Genomic DNA, 22,283 nt, shown 5'->3' with positions numbered 1-22,283 from the left:
TATAATATATTCTAAACAAGCAACAGACAAAGTAGTAAAAAAGGAAAAGGTTCCATGGGTGCGGTGGTATTATGGCAGGAACACCACCTGGGGTGGAGGGGATCAGCTAAGAGGTGGTATGGAGGTTAGTCTTCCTCTCCGAGACTGTCAATGATGGAGTAGTCTTTACGCAAGCTGAGATTCAACCTGTGACAGTCTCCGACAGTAATCTGCTCCCTACCCAGGACCAGGCAGTTCCTGGAAAACCACAAAGCATTCTTTTTTTTTTATTCTCCGTTTATTGAGCAGTGTAAAAAATACAGAGATCATGAACAACAAGCATACACAACGATGATATGCAGGTGAGTAGCGTAACTGACATGGCTCAGATACAAAAAGTATACATAAGCAGTCCAAAACAGAAAATGGTTGAGAACGACATCCTGCTATCATGTAAACGACGGGTCAGATGATGTGACATGAATCTCCGAACGTGTAGTAAAAAGGGAAGGCGCCACCCGGCAGACCAGCACAGCGACAGTGCGCAGAGAGTCGCGCAGGAGTAAATCCGTAGAAGGAGGCAAAGACAGTCGGGTATACATGAACAACGGAGCTCAAAAAGGAAAACTTTAAAAAATGGAAACGAAAAACAAATAAACAAAAAGCTCCTACAGTGGTTGCTCCAGGTAAGTATTAATACAATGAGACATCAGAATGCCATCACGACAATAGATAAAGGTGGAAGACATCAAAATTTACCCTGCTGATGTATAGTGCCGAAAAAGAAAAGGCTGAATATGTGGCGAAAAATCATAACAAAAAAGCCCAAAATGTGAACTGTCGATCGTCCCTGCCGGTCCCAAGCGTAGTATGTAACCACAAAGCATTCTTAACACAACACATTAAACTCCATGTTTCTTCAATGGCATTCTCTGTATGAGTTCCTAAAAAAATTCCCTACAGAACAGAGTTTATTTTCCAGGAATCTCAGCAAAGCCTGTGCAAACAAAGCACAAATGTAGTGACTTTGTCATAGGTACTTATGCAACTAAGGCATTTTGAATTATACATTTTATTTGAACAATTTAATTTATAAACACTTTTCTGCTCTTTTATACACATTATTGTGACATTTAGGGCTGCAGAACACAATAATACACTCATATCCACCAAACATTCCCAGAGCTCCTAGAAAACAGGGACACGTGGGGTTGAAAAAAGTACAGGGGATTTGTGTCCTACTATTAGCTTGTTTTTTCTGAGGGGGAGGTATGTGACAATGGTTCACCCTACTTCTTGAATGCTTGCATCTATGGAACACTTTTTTTTTTAACCCCGAGGTCATTCCTCCACTATGGGGGGGGGGAGAGAGTAGTAGGTAAAAAAAAGTGCCAAAACTGTGTATATTTAAAGGCCTTGGTAGGCACCAGATCCCCCAAATCTTCGCCCTGAAGGGACATGCAACCGCTTCTTTCCCTCCTGGACTCAAAGGCCTAAAGGAAAAGGGCCGCTAGAGCCATCGGAGGGAGGGAGCAGGCCACAAAGGCTACCACGGCTCCCTTATCAAAAAAAATACATAACTTTTTTGTTTTTTCACAGCGGAGTCACTGACCTGAGGGCTTCGATACAAAAGTGAAAGAGTGGCAGTCGTGCCAGAAGGCCATGGTGGACACTAGGTCCCCCTCCTTTGTTTCTTCCAGAGTTGCACTCCCTGAATGGATATGCGGCACCTTTCTTCCCGACCAAAGAGGCCTGCAAGAGAGCCAGATCTTTTTGGCCGTTCCCCACAAGGGTTAGGGCCGCAGAAATCACGCTGCAGGGGCACTAAGATGAGCTACCTAACTCCCACCTCACCAGAAATGCCAGGATCTTTATAGAGAGCCCAGCTCCATCATGGCATTTTTGGTGTAAGTCATCATCCAGTAATCAAAAAATATCACTCAAAAAACAAACACGCTCCCCATGAAAGCGTTCATGCAAGTTCATGGAGGGGTCCAAGGTACCACAAGTGCTTACCAGCAAGTACATCAAGAACGTGACATGTGTAACCCTCACAAAAACAACTAATAGTGCTCTGCATCCAGGACTGGACCAAGGTCTGGGGACCTCTGACCTTGAGGCTTCATGCTTTCCCAGCCAAGGTCAGAGGACCAAGCTTTCCCTATCTTACATTTACTCACTTGAACCTTAACCAAAAGGCCATGAAGTGGAACTTACAGATGCACAGATCACATTTTAGAAACAAAATGGCGGTTGAGACAGATAAACGCTACCTTACACCCTTGTGTTGGCCTACATTTAATTTATACCATGCAGGCTTGGTGTGCTGGAGGTGAACTGCCACCTCAGGCAGAGCTGTTCCCTGAAAAGTATGAGTAACCATAAATTCAGGTAATATTTTGATATACATGCAGATACAATTTGAACCCGCATATAACAAATATATACTTTTAGATTTCCGTTTAGCCATCAGGACAAACTAAATCTTAAATATGCATTAACTGCGACAACCAGCAGACGCCATCACCACCTCCCCCTGCTATAATGACCTCCTTAGGCGTGACGTTGCTCTGTTTCCTAGACCTTAAGGGGTGGGGCTGTCAGGACCCGTGTCTACAAGCCTAATAGGCTGTACGGGTTTCTCTCCCTTCACGACCTTCTTAGGTGGAGTTCAGGGAGTCTCTTATTTTCCTCTTATCTTGACCTTCTAGGGCGCGGCTTTTTTTTGCTTTCATCTACTCTATTATTGGCAAACTGTCCTTGCGACGACACATTCCATTGGCCCTCCACTGTCATTCTATTGGGTTATGTGTTCTGACGCAACCAAATTAGGCGCGGTCTGAGGTATGGGCGGTGCTTTGCGCCCTCCTCCTGACTACGCGAACCGGAAGCGTCTCTTGCTCCAGCTGGTTGTCATTTCACTCTGTGCTCGGTGCTGACAAGAAGGACGGGGAGGAGCGGCGAAGACGGGCACATCCAGAGGAGATACATACATATACAGGGATCCAAGCAACAAGACACCCCCCCCCCTGCTCCCGGGCACTGACACAGGGATCCTCTCCTCCTCACGTACACCCACAGGTTTTAATTATACTAGCTGCACCTTCCATCTCTGACAGACCGGGGCGGGGGAATCAGAGCGACTACCGCACAAACATGCCAAACCATATGCTGTAATGTCACTGAGTCTGCGGGACGGGAGACACTCAGACACGGAAATCCTCCACGCACCTCTGTATATCTCTATATATAAACATATATAATTATATATATATATATACACACCACAGGGAGCGCGAGAACGCCGCACCGGCTCAGTATAGCTAGAGAAAAACAGCTGGTGTCACTGAAATGCTGGCTTCATGAGGTAATTTTTTTTTCTCGGTGTCCTTTTTTTTTTTTTTTTTTTCTGTACTTGAGCTGTCGAGATGACGTATGCTAATTCTGTGCTGAGCTGTTGATTGGTCTCCTAGAATAAATTCGTATGTACGTAACAGTCATGTATTTGGTGTGTATGTGGGGTGTATAAGGATTTGGTGCCATGTTAAAAAAAAATAAAAATTGAGACGTCATCTTATTTTCATCTCTCTGTCTCTCTCTTTCCTTTGAAATGATGGGCGAGCCAGAGTGTTGAGAGGCGGAGGACACACAGCAAGCTGCATCCAGAAAGAGAAGATCTCTTTGAAGCTCCTTGTATTTGGTATCGTCCCTATTAGTAGGAAAGAAGTCTGAAGGCAAAAGAGGCTCTCAATGACCCCAAAATCCCCATTGATCTTTGTGCACCTAATGGATTGAAGCTTGGGGTGAGGCACAAGGCAGGCTAAGATATAGCCTAATTTTCTTTCTTTTTATTTTTTTTTACACTAAACCAAAGAATATTTTGGTGTATTCCACCCGTTATTTCCAACCTTCCTCGCCAAAGGAGGCAAAAAAAAAAAAAAAATTTAGATTTTGGGAAGCGTATATTCATAAAGCACAATTTGGCCTCAGCACGAAAATTGTATTTTGGTTCTGAGAAATTGTAATGGGGGATTACGGGTTTGGAGTGCTGGTGCAAAATAATACTGGGAATAAGTCGGCTTTTCCAGTCCGCTTTCATCCACATCTGCAGCCTCCTCACCATCATCAAAATGCAACCACGAGCCCTGCTGCTTTCATAAATAACACAGCTGCCAACGGCAGTAACGCTGGGTCAGCTTGGCTCTTTCCTGCTCCGGCTGCCCATAACATTCAGGATGAGATCCTGGGATCAGAGAAATCCAAATCCCAGCAACAACAACAACAGGAACAGCAAGAGTCCTTAGAAAAACAGCAGCTTTCCCCTAGCCAAAGCCAGGAAACGGGAATACTACCTGACCCCGAGAAAGTGAAATCCGAGGAAAACCAGGCAGACAGCTCCTCAGAAAATGGCAAGGAGAAAATAAGACTAGAATCCCCTGTGTTGACAGGATTTGATTATCAAGACGCGTCAGGGTTGGGGTCCTCAAATCAGACCCTAACATCCTCCGCATCCCCTCTAACTGGTTTCAGCAACTGGTCAGCTGCTATTGCCCCTTCCTCTTCCACAATTATTAATGAAGATGCAAGTTTCTTTCACCAGGGTGGTGTCCCCGCTGCTTCAACAAATAATGGTGCTCTGCTGTTCCAGAATTTCCCTCATCACGTGAGCCCTGGGTTTGGAGGTAGCTTTTCCCCGCAAATTGGACCCATGTCTCAACATCACCCCCATCATCCTCATTTCCAGCATCACCATAACCAGCACCAACAGCAAAGGAGGTCTCCTGCCAGTCCACACCCACCGCCATTCACCCACCGAAATGCTGCTTTTAACCAACTCCCGCACCTGGCTAATAATCTTAATAAGCCACCTTCACCATGGAGCAGCTACCAAAGCCCATCGCCTACACCATCTTCATCCTGGAGCCCTGGTGGAAGTGGATATGGAGGCTGGGGCGGATCCCAAGGGAGAGACCACCGCAGAGGACTAAATGGAGGTATAACCCCACTGAATTCCATCTCGCCCTTAAAGAAGAATTTTGGAAACAACCACATCCAGTTGCAGAAGTATGCTAGGCCCAACTCTGCCTTTGCACCCAAATCCTGGATAGATGACAGCTTGAACCGAGCAGACAACATATTTCCTTTTGCGGTGAGAATACCTGTGTGTGTGTTCGTGCGTTTGTCTGTATCAGCAAGATTTTTAACAGTTATGTTAACAATAGTATGTGAAACGTTTGACGTAAACAGTATTTTTTTCCCCCCAGGAACTGCGTAAACAAGCTTGAGTATTTTTAATATATGTTTAGCGGTATTAAGCTGTCGGGTGTCTCTATTAAAATACTCTGCGCATGCTTGACATATTTCAAACGAATACAGGTTTTGGAGATTGTTTGTATTCATTTAGCATTTTTAGCATTTCCTCCCATAGGAACCACAGAGGCAGGAAAAACAAAGTCCGCAGTGATGAGCTATTACAGTAAAACATGCTTTTAGGTTTTTTATATATATGTAATGTGCACCCCCCCCCTCCCAATGTACGTCAGATCAAATCCAAATCCAAGTAGCCAGTCTGTCCGGTGTGTTTTGTATGTGTCTATACCATGTGTATATATAGTGCGGCTCCAGACTGGCAGCAGACTGGTTAATTTTTGCTGGTATGCGAGGCTTGGCGCATTTTCAATGTGTGATGCTGTGTGGAGTGACACCTCTCTCTCCTCTCTCTCTCTCTCTCTCTCTCTCTCTCTCTCTCTCTCTCGTTGTCTTTGCTAATATCAATGGTTGCGTAATGCTTGACCTTGAAATATTGCAGCAAAGCACTACTTGTTCATTGCTCAGCAGTTGCACGGTTGGCAGCGATTCCGTCTGGGCATATCAGCTGCTAGCAGAGCCTCACAATACCATTTGAAGAATAGATAAGAATAATTTTTTTTTTTCTTCCATTTTTTCCCCGTATTTTTTTGTTGTACCATGCAGAAATATTTCATTAGTTGCTATGGTGATTGCACCACTTTCACCGTTATTTCACTCGAATGACTCTTTGTACACCAGGGTTTTCTTAACGTATATTTTGTGTCGGTCATCTTTGGTTTCCAGGTTACTGAACAGCCGCATTATAATAACACAAACAAATTTGCCCTGTCCTTGATCGTATTTTGGAGGACCGATCTGTGCTTCATGTAATGGCATCTCTTCCAATTTTGGAAACGATTCCCAAATCAACAATACATTTTTTTTCTATTTTTTTTTTTAAGATCAATTTAGACTAAAGTCCTGTTCCTTTTGTGTAGTGTTTCCATTAGAAACACTACGCTGGCCCCCACCATTTGAGGTTTGCACCTTATCTGGTCTTACAGGCTTTCACACCCTACGGCGTTTTCAGGGAGCAATGGGGCATCTGCTTTTTGTTCACACGCACACATACGCGAACACACGGGCCGTTTGGGTTCATCGAATGGTCCCGTGGTGTCTTTGGGCTGGCAGATGGAAAGCAAGTCCCATGTTGATATATTTAATTTAATAGCGATGTATATGCGGTAAATATAAAGCCTGCGCGGCCTCTGCAATCAGATGGAACTGGTTGTTTCGGACGGAGCTTACATTTAATGTTGGTAAAAGGAAACCTTTTCGCTGTGAATGGTTATATGTGAGAAGGGTTAAGTTTGCGGTGCCGGGATCTCCTCCGCTTTGGGTTGCTTAGGCCGGTGACAGAAGGCTAATTGTGTGAAGCTCCAATGAGCCTGCGGTTGCCGTAGTAGCCGGGGGGTTACCTTCCTCCGTAGATACCGATGGAGCTTTCTCTATACAGCGATGTCTGCAGCGCGGCATTTTTTCAGTCTAGTGATGACTATATTTAGTTCAGTGTTTGGTGTAAACTAGACGTCGGCTGCCTTTGCATGCCATCAAAAATGGAGCGAAGTGAATCAGCAGCAGATGTTACATTTAGTTGACCAGGTTAATAGATATCGATCTGCTTAATTTGAATATATTCATGTTGCAAAAGAAGGTGATTTTGTTTCATTCATATTGCTATAAATGATTAACAATCTGACCTTGCATTATGTTATATGTATGGTGGATATATATATATATATATATATATATATATATATATATATTTTATTAAAGGCATATATGAAAATGCAATCTGGAAGTGACAGAGAGGATGCTTCCAGATTGACGCTTTGAAATAAATACTCCATGTAATTCTGCATTATGCATGGTTTTTATCTTTTTTTTTTTTTTTTTTTTTTTTTTTTTTTTAATGAAAGTATTTTTCTTTGTCATTGTGATTATTACCCTGGTATTTTAATCCAGTAACAGATGATCGTTGTAGCCCATTAAACCTTTTTTTTTTTTGCTCGAGTTCTTTCTCGTCTGCATCCTCCTTGTTTCTGCAGTATTGATGGCGGAAGACATTAGAGCTTCTAGGTTGGAGCTTTCTCGCTAATCCTGATCACTGCAGCACAGACATTTTGGGTCGAATGGTCCATTCCTCTTTGCTTCTGTGTATTGTGAACAGGACGTTTAAATTCAATTGGTTATTGTACATTGTACACATTCTACATACATTATCCATCGCATGGCTGTTTTTTGGTTTTTTTTCTAGCAGCAGGTAAATGCAAAAGATTAAATGCAGGGTGTAGATCTTGATGGTGATTCTGTATTGCAGCTCATATATTGCATACTGGGACTGCAGCTTAGCCCACTGCCTCCTGGAAAGCTAGCTTTGTGCACACTACCATACTAATACCTTTAGGTGCTATATTATTATTATTATTATTATTATATATATTTTTTTGCGGTATTGGATTTAAAAGCATTTTTTTAACATTATGTCCTGTAATGAGAACACACGTATGCAGCTTTTAGCAGGATTTAATTAGATATTTATCTGCTTTTAGTGCACGCTTGAGGGCGTGATATTGAGGTAGGTTTTTAAAAACTTCAGGCATACTTTAACATGTAAAATGTAAATAATGTAAGCGATGGACGCACTGTCCCTGTGAAGGAGCGCACGAGCCGCAGCCGTCTGAGGATGCATAAAATGGCAGCGCAAGGAGAGACCAACACGAAAAAGCGTGCACCGTTGTCCGTTATCCTGTGTGCTAATGAATGGCAAAATCCTTGCGGCGTCCATCATTAGAACCGTATGCCTGTGGGTCTTCTCAAATTAGTATTTGGTCGCAGATCTTCCAAAGCAACATCGCATGCTCTGCCCCAGAATGAGTTAAAGCAGGCAAGTTATGTATTTTGCCCGTCTCTTTAAGGCCTGTGTCGATGCATCTCCCTCGTGAAAGCATTATGGTTTGAAACAACCTGATTGCTTGGTTTGGGTTTCACAGGTACGGGACTGTAGACACTGCCACCCGAACCGTTTCGGGACCGGTATTTACAATACACTCGCTGTATTGTGCTAGCAGAATGACAATTAAATATGGAAGAAGGATCTTCATGTTTTTATTTTTTCTGTGTCTGACGCTTTGGTGACAAAGGATCTTTCTCCTATTCATTGTATGTAGCCAGAGAACAGTGTTTAAGTGAACAGACGGAAGAAATCTTTTGAGAATTTTAAGAGCCCGACCAAATAGCTTCTTATTTATAAGTCAGGAAGAGCTGTGTGTGCGTGTGCGTGTGTGTGTGTGTGTGTGTATATATATATATATATATATATATATATATATATATATATATAATTACCACCTAATTAAAAAAAACAAAAACCCAGTAGGTGACTTATTGGGATTTTGCATAGTCCACAAACCAGGACCCAATTAGACTCACTGGCATGTACTAGCCTCTGTTGCCCATGGCATTTCCAGGCTTCCCTGTCTCCATGAAAAGGCACCTATCCCCAGTTTCTACCAGAGCTGCAACTCAATAGCGTATTCTTCACAATGGCTTTTTCCCAGTGGGACCCCTGCTGTATTGTATCACTACTATTTAATTACTGGCACACCGGTGGATATGTGCCATCAATTGTGTGGTATTATAAATATGGGAGACGCGGTATTATGGTGGTAGGTTATAATGGCGGAGGCTCAGTTTCCTGATGGTCTTTTGTCAAATCAAAGCCTCCCATCAGGGAATTACTGGGGAGCAGACAACAAAACTTTCCTGCATGTCCTATAGATCGTCAACTACACGGCGTAAACCTTAGTGTTGACGGTCTGTTCTTATGCCTATGCATGGAACCAAACTGAGCAGATTTCATCCCAGAACCCTGTAGCCAGATAAATGCATTTGGCTTCCATACAAGCCACCTTTCCTGACTCACCGGCTTCATTCATTAAGCTCATGTCCTGGTGAGGACAGTGAGAAAGGAAAGGCTACTAATGCTCAAGTCTTTACGGCATGAACAAAAAAGGCAGGCTAGATGGGCCAAATGGTTCTCTTCCCGTCTTAAGGCTTGTTCTGCTAAACATATATATATATATATATATATATATATATCTATATATATATATATATCAGTGATAAGGATGTGTAGCAAGATTGATCCCAGTGGGGAAATCAATCATAAGACAAATGACTTAAGGAAACTGGCGCAATGGACCAATGTTTTGGACCTCGTTTTTTATGTTGACAAGCATAAAATACTTAATGGTGGTTTGCTGACATCTACCTCAGACGAAAGGGACCTGGGGGTTATCGTTTTGGATAATTTGAAGGTGAGTAGGCAGCGCAGTGAATATTTTGCTGAATTCAGATGGACATAAATAACGTAGAGACGGGATTAAGTGTTTAAGGCCATGGTATCAATAAAAAGGGTGTGAACTGGACTTTAAAAACTTTAAAAGCTACGAAGAGTAGTGGATATGTGGGATAACTGTCCAGTGGCAGTAGTACTGGAAAGGTAGACTGTACATGAATTTAAGAATATTTGCGTTGTCCGTTATGCTATCACAAGGAATAAACCAATATGTAATGTTTCTATAAATGCTGGCTATGCAAGTGGCTTCCCTTCACATGTGTTTCTACGAGAAGCAAGTTTAGTCTGCTGGTAACGAGGGTTACAAAGACGATAAGAGAAACTATAATTAAGGATCACAATAGAGCGGGAGGAGAAGATGCCCTTTATTCCCATTACAAATGAAAATGGATGATGGACCAAAGTGGTTTGATTTTATAGATTTTGTTCAACCAGAATGAGATAAAAACGCAAATCCCCCGATTCCTTTTGTGATTGGCCTTTTGTACAGAAATTGTCATTTCCCCCGCTGGGTTATTATATATATATATATATATATATATAATATTATATTATATTATATTGCAGCAAGGAGCAGAGAACTAGTTTAGCGATTGTCATTACATATTAATTACGTGAGTGGTGATGGATTGTCTTGCGCACCTGGCTGTTCCTCCGTGTTTTGTTTTTTTTTTGTTTTTAAAATATCATTTGGCAGACTTTTATTTATGAGCAGTTCATGTAGCGCAATATATAGATCAATGCCAAGTGGGTTTTCTGGTTGGTTTTAAGGGCCTTGGCACGTTAACTCTCGTAATTGTAAATGCGTTTCTATTAAACGGCATACCCTGGAGGAGCACCGATTTTGAGCCGCTTGTAATATTAAGCGTTTAATGCCCCATCATGCATAGTCTATGTAGCGACCCATCCAATGTGTTGACCAAATGGCTCTAACACTGGTTCTTGTGGACACCTTGATTTGTCATTATGTAAAGATAAAGTGAATTGAATAACCTGCATTCAAGCAGGTATATCAACTATGACATTCTAGCACCAAAAGCACGAATTAGGAATCTTAGACGTCTTCAGATCACTGTAGGGCAGGGATGCTCAAACTGCGGCCCTCCAGCTGCTGCAGGACTACATCTCCCATAATGCTCCTTCAGCTAAGGGGCTGGCTGAGGAGTATGGGAGATGTAGTCCTGCAGCAGCTGGAGGGCCGCAGTTTGAGCACCCCTGCTGTAGGGTATGATTGCGTCCGCTCCGGACTGTGTGACCCTGGGATTTTGTCCCTTCACCCTGAGATAAGAGCAAAAACATAGAGACTCGGGAGGAAACCCAGACCGCTTCCACGTATGTGTATGTCTTGTATGGCCTCTTGTGTTATATGTGTAACGGCAAAAATAGCTGGAGTCAGTCGTGCCCAAGCAGTCACCTGGCCCTATACTGGACCATTTTAAAGGGCCTTAAAACATCTAAATCATTTTGTCTTTTAAAAAAACGCATCCTAAAACACCAGCATTTCCCCTTGTTATCATACTAAGTTTATTGTCTGTAGATAAAGAGAAAATGCTTTAAACAGATTGTGACGCTTTTTTCATTTCATGTAGCACCAAATGATGATAAATTACAACCGTGTGAAGTAATCATCTTGCATTCAGTACTGAATGTGGATGTTGCGCAGGTGGAACAGCCATTGACGTCCCCCCAACCTTCTCACGTGTCTTTTTGGATCAATGTGTCTTTGCTGTGGTAGCCCCCGGTGCACGTTAGACCCCCAAGGTGTCTCATGTGAATGGAGGGCACCATGAATACATATAATCCTCCTGTGGGAGACTGCAAGAGGAACTGGTTGTTCAGTACGTATCCCGGGGTAGATCGGCACAGGAACACTGCACAAAGCATTGATTTCTTTGCACCCAACATTTTGTTTCCTATTTTGTCCTTTTTGTTTTTTACTTTTACTTCTTGTTTTAAGCCTGTTTGGACTCTGCGTTCCAGTAAGGAGGCAGGGCATGCTATTTATCTCCGGTTTTGTCTGTTTTTGCCCATCCCTACTCATCTGTGCTAGGGTAGGACCGCTTGCTGGAGACCATAATTCAAGAGGTTATATTAATTTATATATAATCTGCAGAAAACTCTCCAGCCTTTTTTTTTTTATTTTATTTTTCCTGAAAGGAAGGTGGAAAGTGCTACTATTACTATTAATGAGCACCATTAATGACCGATGTACAACACCTAACTATTGCATAATATTTCATAATCATCTTCTTTAAAATGTGCTTTTAAAAAAAAAATTTTTTTAAATCGTTTCCGGAGATCTCCTACAGGTATTTCAATGCACTCGGTAAATGGCCCAGACATAAAATCAACACTTTTAAAGGTTACCGTTTCACATTAAGAGCTAACACCACAATGTGTGTCGTTTCACATTCCTCCGGTACGTAAAAATACAGCCCAGATTAGTGAGAATTGGTTGAGCTTGTACAGTCCAAGCCAGGGGTGGGCAATTAATTTTCCCATGGGGCCACATGAGAAATTGGAATGGTTTTAGAGGGCCAGACCTCTACAAACTACAAACTCCGAAGCCTTGTCCATTTTGTTAACTTATGTGCTGTTTAACCCCTTCGTGACAAAGGCTGATTCTATTTTTTGTACCCTTCGTGACAATGGCTGTTTTATCGTTTCTGCGGTGTTTGTGTTTAGCTGTAATTTTCTCTTAACCCATTTACTAAACCCACACAAGTTATATATTGTTTTTTTCAGGACAAGAAGGGCTTTCTTCAGACACCATAATTTTTTATATATGATGTAATTTTCTATAATAAAAATAATAAAATATGACGAAAAATTGAAAAAAAAAAATTTTCTCACTTTTATTTGAAAAATCTTTTATTCATCATAAAAAACTACTGAAAAAACCTGCTAAATAGATTCTACTATTTGTCCCGAGTTTAGAAATACCCAATGTTTTTATGTTTTTTTGCTTTCTTCTACACGTTATGGGGCAATAAGTACAAGTTTGCTATTTCAAAACCATTTTTCTCTGAATCTGGTAATTCTGTCTCCATGTGGTATTTGGGGCATCTTTGAAGCCAGCAAATTAAATTTACCCCACCAAACCATATATTTTTGAAAACTAGACACCCCAGGGTATTTTAGATGCTGATAGTTTAACCCTTTCCATGCACTAATCCTACCACCAACCCTTGTCAAAGTTTGTGATAGTAATTGTTTTTGCTGTTTTTTAAACATACTTTGTACTTCAGGTGTAAAATTACAGCTCCTGGTATGCTGTTGCTGTCACACAACACCCCGATATGTGTTCAGCAACATCTCCTGAGTACATTGATACCCCACATGCATGGGTTTGTCAGATTGTTTGGGGGCAAAAGGGCCAAATTTGGAACATGCCTCCTCAGCCGTATACCGCTGCATGGCAACAATTGCAGCAAAAATAGTGGGGAAGGAAAGGGTTAATGGCTCTAATAAAAAAAATAAAAAAAACCCTAAAAAAAAAGTACAAAAAAAAAAAAGTAAAAAAAAATGTAAAAAAAAAGAACCCCAAAAACAATTGCCAGTATGCAAGATCACTGTTTATGCAGTGATCAATGGCAATGAAGGGGTTAATATTAAATGGGTGGCTCTTATAAGAGCCTTTGGATCAATATATATATATATTATTGAGAATACCTGAAAACACACTGATCTGTCTCTCTCCCTCACTAGAAGCAAGTGAAGGAGGGAGGCAGATCCAATACTGATCAAAGGCAATGTTTAGAAAACATTGCCTTTGATTTAGCAAATCATGATCACTCTTATGAGTGATCTGACCACTAGGGGTGTTATTCACTGGATGTCCATGACATCCAGCAACACCCCCCCCCCGATGATGACAGCAGGCTCCGCCCCCGGCTTGATGGGCGCCGCCATCTTGAAACACCGCGTGTGTTTTGAAGACGCCGGTACCGGGAAGGTAAGTTAAGCATTTAGGAAGCAATCGCGGGTCGCTTCCTTTGCTAAACAGGTGTTGAAAAGATGCCTCGATACTGAGGCATCTTAGCAACACCAGCTAAGCAAAGGAAGCGACTCGCGATCGCTTCCTAAACCCGTTTTTCGGCGGCGGGCGCCGCCATGTTTGAAAGACGTGCAGTCTTTCAAACATGTTTTTTTATTTGCTCCTAGGAGCGATCGGGGGGGGCCAGGAATGTTTTTTTTGGTGTTGCTCAATGCCTCGATGTCGAGGCATTAGAGCAACACCGTTTGAGTGAAAAAATCGATCACGGATCGATTTTTTCACCCGTTTAAAGACGTGCCGGTCCTGGCACGTCAATTGTCATAATCGTCACGATTTTCGGTGACGTGCCCGGACCGGCAATTGTCATCAAGGGGTTAATAAAGTTATTCAAGCCTACGTCATTGGTAGAGGTGCTTGAATAAGTAAGGCCTGAATAACTATTAGCACAGCACAGAAGTGAACAAAATGAACAAGGCTTCGGAGTGCATACCGTATTTTTCGCTCTATAAGACGCACCTGCTGATAAGACGCACCTAGATTTTAGAGGAGAAAAAAAAGGAAAAAATATTTTGAGCTAAAAAACGGGCTAAAATATTTATTACAATAACTGAATAAGCTATGAACACAGTAAGACACACGCAGTAAGACACACACAGACACAGTAAGACACACACAGACACAGTAAGACACACACAGACACAGTGAGACACACACAGACACAGTAAGACACACACAGACACAGTAAGATACACACAGACACAGTGAGACACACACAGACACAGTAAGACACACACAGACACAGTGAGACACACACAGACACAGTGAGACACACACAGACACAGTGAGATACACACAGACACAGTGAGACACACACAGACACAGTGAGACACACACAGACACAGTAAGACACACACAGACACAGTGAGACACACACAGACACAGTGAGACACACACAGACACAGTGAGACACACACAGACACAGTGAGACACACACAGACACAGTGAGACACACACAGACACAGTGAGACACACACAGACACAGTGAGACACACACAGACACAGTAAGACACACACAGACACAGTGAGACACACACAGACACAGTAAGATACACACACACACAGTAAGACACACACACACAAACACAGTAAGACACACACACACAGTAAGACCTCCCTCCCTAACCCCCCTTCTCAGTATCTCCCCTCTAACTCCCTAACCCCCCCTTCTCAGTATCTCCCCCCCCGCCCCGGTCACTTACCTTAAACTCCTGTGTTGGAAGCGTGAGGCGTTTGTCTCGGGTGCCGGCGCTTCACTGCTGATCGCCGGCGTCTGACGTCATATGCCGGCGCCCAGCGTAAAGCGCCGGCACCCGAGACAAACGCTTCCAACACAGGAGTTTAAGGTAAGTGACCGGGGCGGGGGGGGACACCGGACTCATTGGTGAGTCACCAGGACACTCTTTGCGGGCCGGTCCGAGCTATTCAGCGGGCCGGATGTGGCCCGCGGGCCGTGCTTTGCCCAGGTCTGGTCCAAGCGATGAAGTATCATAGCTATGGACAGAGTCACCGTGGTGTTGAACTACGGTGCTGACAGCCATATTAACCATGCCTTGGAGCGGCTCCGAAGACTCAACTTTTCTTAAAGTGGTGTTTTCCCATAAAGTCCTTTATATATTTCTGTTGTGTAGGGTTTGCCACTTCGATGTTGTCTAATCAAATAATGCTTGTGCTGTGGAAAGTTGCAAGGGATGTGTGTGTGCTGATACCGCATCACCCGTTACGCCACATGGGACCTGCAATGGTTGCGCATCTCCTTTGACCAACTTGACCACGATCCACACGATGGATATTAGGGGTAGCCATGGGGGACAGTGTGTCCGGGTACGAAAGCTTTCTTAGATGAATAAATGGCTAGTAAGTTTTTCTTGTGGCCAGTAAACGTTGGGGAGCACTTTCCATATTTGCACACAGGCAGTGTTATGCTAGGAAAATGGGCGCCATGATATACATCATGTGTGCCTTACAAATCAAAAGCATATTTTCGTTCTGTATGTTCAGCGATACACATATTTAACAATTAGCTGGTTATACGGAGAGAGCTGACCTGTGAACGGTGTAATAACTATAGTCTGTTAAATAAAACTAGGCACTTTAAAAACCTGAATAAACTCATAGACAGCATCTATCCCACATGGAAAACTTGCCTGGGTCCTGATATTCCATTTTACGTATTTTTTTTTTTTGTTGTTTTTTATATATATATATAATTTTTATTTTTATTTTACTTTTTTCCAAGTATTCTGTAAGTGCCAAAATGAATAAGACCTGAGATTCAGTTACTTTTCAACTGGGTTTAATGCATTTCTTATATAACACTTCAGCGTGCATATGTCATTGGTTCTCTATTACATAAATCACTGCTTCTAAATATGCACTCTTGTTTCCTCTGTCTTTTGCTTTGCAGGACCGCACACGGACGTTTGATATGCATTCACTGGAAAGTTCTCTGATTGACATAATGAGAGCAGAGAATGATTCACTCAAAGGTAAATATGAATTGTTCTGACCATCGTTTTTTTTCCCTCTCCATCTCTTATTAGTCAAATTGCTGATCTTATAAAGTTTTCACCCACGAGGCCAAGTCCAATTTCTGTGGCCTCTTCCCAATTACAGAATGCATGTCAATGTAAAAAAAAAAAATATATATATTTAATCAGTTTTGCTTTTCTCTCAAAAATTCTTCCTATCACTTTAATAAACTTGAGATAATATAAAATAATTCAAAATATTTTTATGAAAAACATTTGCTTGGGGTGTGGACAAAATTGCCTGCTGCAGAAAGTCCTATATTTTATGGGTGTTGGCCTAAGCCGTCTCCCTTGGCACTAAAGCTTCTGCGTTCCTGCCCGAATTCTCGTCCCTCCTCATTCATGCCTCTGTCCTAGTCCTCATTCACTATCCATTGTTTTGCTGTCTGTATTTTTAGAAGGGGTGAAAACAAGATGTTACTGGTACGGCTTTTTCTGCTTCGGCTGAAATGGGAGTTGACGGTAGTTTAAGACATTGCAGAGTGCTCTGACACTTTACATTTTGGTATTCAGTCTCAATGTATTTTGAAACATTTCTTTTACCATGCCTTCCACTGTCTGTAATGGAAATTTTCCTTAGTTCCTCTGGCCAGTCATTCTAAGCATCAGAACATAGTACCAGAGGCGTATCTAGGGTATGGCTCCTGCCATAGGAGCCATTTGAAAGGGGCGCCAGTGAGCGGCTTTCAAACGCCGTCTTTTTTTATTTATTTTTTTGATGCGGAGGAGAGAGAGGGGTGCCGAGCGGTTGCTAGGCGCCCCTCTCTCTCCTCCGCATCAAAAAAAAAAAAAAAAGAGGGGTTAGGGAGTTATAAAGGAGGGAGAGGGGTTAGGGAGTGATAAGGGAGGGAGAGGGGTTAGAGAGCGATATAAGTAAAGAGTGAATTAATGTGTGCATGCATTGAGTGAATGAGGGAGAGCATGAGTTAATATGTGGATGAGTTGTCTGAATGAGGGAGAGCATGAGTTAATGTGTGGATGAATTGTCTGAATGAGGGAGAGCATGAGTTAGTGTGGATGAGTTGTCTGAATTAAAGTGTGAAGTAGTGAGTGACTGTAAAAGTGTTTGTGTGTATCATAGATGTATAATTGTGGAAGGGCAAAGATGGCACTAGCAGGAGGTTTGAGCCTTGGGGACAAAGATGGCACAGGCAGGGTGTATATGGGACAAAGATGGCACAGGCCGGACTGTTTGGGGACAAAGTTGACTTGTGCTGGGCTATTTGGGGACAAAGATGGCAAATCTTATGTGTGTGTGTAATTTGGGTGCTGGTCAGGTTCTATGTTGGCAGTGTGGACGCCAGGGCTGGCTTTGGGGTGCAACCTGTGATCTATGTCTGTTTTAAAGGGTTTTAAATATACCTTTTAATGCCGTGTTTTTATGTGAATTCCAATTGATCTTTACCTGCCAAGCTGGGTTTTTGTGTTATTCTGTAGATCCATATCTGCTATGCTATGTTTCCATACATTATTTATGTATACCTGCAAATACAGGGTTAATATGTCTTATTCAGTTGATTAATACCTGCAATGCTGTTTCTATGTATTTATTTGATCTATACTTGCGATGCTATGTTTCATATATTATTATTGTATAACTGCAAATATAGGATTTGTATGTCTGATTCTGTTTATTTGATATATACCTTCATTGCTGAGATCACAAGTGAATTTCAATTGATCTGGGTTTGTGTGTTGATCTATACCTGCTATCGGCAGCAGGGTCTAATATTTATATATATATATATATATATATATATATATATATATATATATATATATATATATATATATATATATATATATATATATATATATATATATATACATATATGCTATCGTTCCTTCCTCGCTTTACAGTGGTATGCTTTTGTGTTCAATTGGCTCAGGAAGATGTTATCAGCAGATTACATGCCGTAGTTTGATGCCGACGCAGCTTAATGTAAAGTGTGTGTGTGAATGAATGAATCCAGTATTGTTTTACCCAAGGTTCTTGATCAATAGCATTGTTGTATTAAAAAAAGTTCTTGGATAACACATTTGAAGCACTAGAATAATTGTCTGAACTGCTTTTGTTTTTTCTTTCTTTGACTTTGTTTATGGCTCTCATGTATAGGGTCCTATAGGGATCATGAGGTATATTCAGATGGGTCCTGTAGGTGATTTAGAAAATGCATAATAAACAGTACAAGCAGTTCGTCTTTAAACATATAGTCAAACTGAAACTAAAGTGTATATACACAATCTAAAAATAGTTTGTCAATAAATCCCTCTGTAGTTCCTATTCACTGGGTGAGGCACAGTGCCAGTGGTACAGTTTGTATGAGTTGCTCTGATCAGGTGGGACGTGTGTGACCGCGGTTAAAGATCTGCATATAGGATAGGATTGTGTGATATCCTGAGAAGAGAATAGGCTTTGTGTGTAGGTTACGCATAGGGTGAGCAGCCGAAGTGGATAGAGGTAGAGGAGAGTTGATGTGTTTGGTGATAGGCCTCTTGGAAAATGGTGGGCTTTGTTGGGTGGGACTTGGACAAATTCTAGAACTTATAGGAAGCCACTATTAAAGCCTGGAAGATTTGTAAGGAAGCTAAATTCCGACAGCAGTATTCATTTTGGAAAGCTGGGTAACTAAGGAGACCTTTTCTAAGCGGATGGTGATATCTTCAGCGTGTAAGAAGCAAAGTGTTTGCGTAAGCGGTCATCCCCCTATATGCCTGCTTTGCACACTTTTTTGAGTCATCGTTTTTGGCTGATTTACTCCGGTTCTTTGTGTTGGACGTATCTTGTGAACCACAGTTTCGAATAGCGCCACAGATTCTCAGTGGGACTTTGACTAGCATGTTGGCTATTATGTGTGTTCTGACAAACTCCCCATGTTCCGCTAAATGGTACGTTGAGTAATGGCCGCCCTTCATACAGAGCCGGTGTTATACAGGCCTCCTGATACGGTAGATGTGCCGTTACGCTCCTCCCTGACACTTGTGACGCAAAGAGACTGTTGGCTTTTGCTGCAAATCTCCTTGTTTGAATGCGGCGTCTTGAGGGAAGTGGTGCAGCTTTCGTTTACCGATTGTTGCTCCTCCTGGGACATGAAAACACTTGGGCGTTATTTTGTATCCTTTTCCTATTCTATAAATTTGTGAAACTTTTATTTGTAACTTCTATAGAATGCTATTTGGTCTTCATTCCTGACCAGCGGGACCACAGTAGTGGGCTTTATATCCTGACATTTGAAAGCCGTTTCAAACTTTAAGGTGTAGGCTAGCGGTAAAGTTCATGTGTCCTTTCTTTTATCTACATAAACTGCATCTAACCCTAACAGGCCGCTCCAATGTCCCACGTGATCCCCTAAACAAGCAATGCATAGAAAAAGCACGTTGTACTTTCATATGCTTTAAAGAAAAAATATGAATAATAAATGTACTCGCCTATGGGCGAAGCTTGACATTGAATCAAATAAAGCTGGCTTCTGTTTTTACGCTCCCGGTCTTATGTTATGTCTTAGATATAATCGCGTATGTATTTTCCTTCCTACGACCCTCCCCACAAACATTTGAGTTGAAGCCTCAGGGCTTAGGACACTTGAACCTGTGAGGATGTGTAAATCCAGTATCGTTTCAGGTTGCGGCCTGATCATACATATAACATTTGTTAAGAGAAGCACCAGGCGGATCAGTTCTTGCAAATACGCTCCTGTAAAAAAAAAAAACTTCTGCCATCTCACAGAATACATCATGACTCTCGGCTTCGTTGTGTGTTTTTTTCCTCCTCGCTCATCATATTTCTCTCTCAATTCTGATCTTATGGGCAGAGGTCACCCTGGATTTGCTAGCATGAACTTTTCAACTTCTGACGGCACGACGGTCGGCCGTAGATAGCAGAAAAGCTGGTCAGACTACGTATTCTCTATTCGCTTTTGAATCTTAATGTCTTTCTCATATCTTTTTTGTATTTATGACAACATGGGAAAACAAAACAACCTTGGATCCTGGCTGGTTTCTCATAACGCACTAAATCAATCATTGGACAGATGTTCTGATGAGTTGTATCACTTGATAGACGCTGTTATTTTGGAATATTAAATGTAAAATTCAGTGTTTAGAAAATAAATTGTAAATCTCTCATGCCTATATATTAACAGCTATTTAACAAAACTTTAATTAGTTTGCCATTTCTTAATATCAAGATTGGCAATTTTTTTTTATATTTTTTTTATGTATTTATGATTTCCCATTCTATATTTGACACAGTACTGCAAATGTCGTGCAGGACACTTCTTTCAACCATTTGTCTCCTAAATACGTCCCAACTACAACAAGAAAATAATTGCCGTTCATCGAGCCGCACAGCATTAATATCTGGGCAGGTTCTGGTTTGCAAGCTGCGCGTTGAGACTGTCATGCAAACTCTGGATGGAAAATAGATTTGGGTGGGCAAAGGGGCAAATTTTTATGGGGTATTCTGCAGAAACCCCCCATGCCATTACAAGGGGAAATATCATAAAGTTTAAAGGGTCCTTTCAGCCATCATATGCCAAACCCCCCCCCCCCCCCCATACAGAGCCTCCTGATACGGTAGATGTGCCACAATGTGTGTAGAAACAAAAGCAACGGTGGTTATAAATTGTGTAAATAAAGCGTATTCTTCATTTTCTAAAGCTGCCGGTTGGTCGTAATGTCATGGTAACATTGTTTCCCATAGCTACTCCCATCACAATATAGTTATATAGGATATTCCAGCTTGTTCTGACCGCAGCTCCTACTTACTTACACAAAGAAATGTACATATACGGATTTATACATCTGTTGTTCTAAAGCTAGAATTCATAATGCCAGAGACTCCGGATATTAAGTGTTTGTTACCTTTCTACATAACCGCACTGTTCTTGTACTCCTCCTTGTACTTCTTGTTACGTGACACTGATCCAGTCTTCCTTCTATCCGATTTGAAACGCAGAACGCAGCACATATATTTTTTCCTTGAAGTATTGTAACCTTTTAAGGAAAAGTCCTGTGTAAAGTCTGTTTTTACAGGTAAAGCCTTACATATAATGTCTCCTTATTAGCGCGGCACTGAGTTAAGGTAATTAAAGTAGAAGATCTCACTTGTGGTGGAAACCAGCCCAAATCCCTGTGTCAGCGTATATTTATTTTATTAGCCCAAGGCAGAAACGGCAAAAATGTATTTGTTCCGTGGCTTCTCTGCACCTTTTCAAAATAAGATTGGCTATCCCAACCTCCAATACGAGTACTACAAATTAATTGTGCAATTCTCTCTTTGAAGCCGTTAGATACCCTTACTGCAGCCTTTACACATACAAATGTTCAGGTGAAAATAGTGTCCTGTGAACAAACCATGACATGCAGGAAGCCTGCTGGGTCATTTCTACCTTAAACTTTTTTAAAGACCACCCTATATTCCTATATCTTTTTTTATATTGCATTTATTTTTATTTTTTTTAAATTGTATTAATAACCTACCTAACCCTGTTTAATTCATCACTGTCTGACCCTCAACACATTAACTCTGCCCTATACAATAAGATCACACACAAATAATTAACCATTGAGGGTCAGGCTAAAATGAAAACAAAAAATATATACTGTGTGTGTGTGTGTGTGTGTATATATATATTTTTTTTTTAATTTATTTTTTTATGAAAAAGTGTTGTAGATCTACTGAACACAAACTGCTTATGGAGCAGTTGGCAGCAATAAAGACTGCAACGTGGCGCGCGGGATCCTTTTTAAACCCATGACATACCAGCTACGATGTTGGTCCTCTACGGACATGTTTTCATGACTTACCTGGTACCTCATTCTTAGCTAAGGGGTTAAGGAAGCTTATTTTTGTTGCAGGCTATGATGCTGCACCATGGATACTCATTGGGGATTATGATTGTGCAATTAATTTTGTAGGAGAATGAGGAGGACTCTGTGTTTTTGATTAGTGCGCACTAATCAGAACTGTAAATCCCAATTCTTACAGAAAGATAATCGACTCTTAACA

The 22,283-nt window shown here is 41.5% G+C and overlaps 1 protein-coding gene across 2 annotated transcripts in view; it reads left to right on the top strand.

Annotated features, from left to right (window-relative positions):
- Positions 1-4,003: 4,003 nt before the first annotated feature.
- The window catches only part of LOC149297917 (cytoplasmic polyadenylation element-binding protein 4-like), a 33,231-nt gene continuing 14,951 nt past the window's right edge, over positions 4,004-22,283 (top strand). For both annotated transcript variants that reach the window (XM_089488051.1, XM_089488050.1), the window contains exons 1-2: positions 4,004-5,128; positions 16,150-16,231. In XM_089488051.1, coding sequence (XP_089344177.1) covers positions 4,004-5,128; positions 16,150-16,231 — 1,207 coding nt within the window. The remainder of the gene's footprint in view (positions 5,129-16,149; positions 16,232-22,283) is intronic.

The sequence above is a fragment of the Sceloporus occidentalis genome, unplaced genomic scaffold (genome assembly GCF_023333645.1).
Source record: "Sceloporus occidentalis isolate IW3139 unplaced genomic scaffold, rSceOcc1.0.p SCAF_36, whole genome shotgun sequence".
NCBI classification, from domain to species: Eukaryota; Metazoa; Chordata; class Lepidosauria; order Squamata; family Phrynosomatidae; genus Sceloporus; species Sceloporus occidentalis.
The sequence above is the reverse complement of the archived record's forward strand: the minus strand, read 5'-3'. Positions and strand labels throughout refer to the sequence as shown.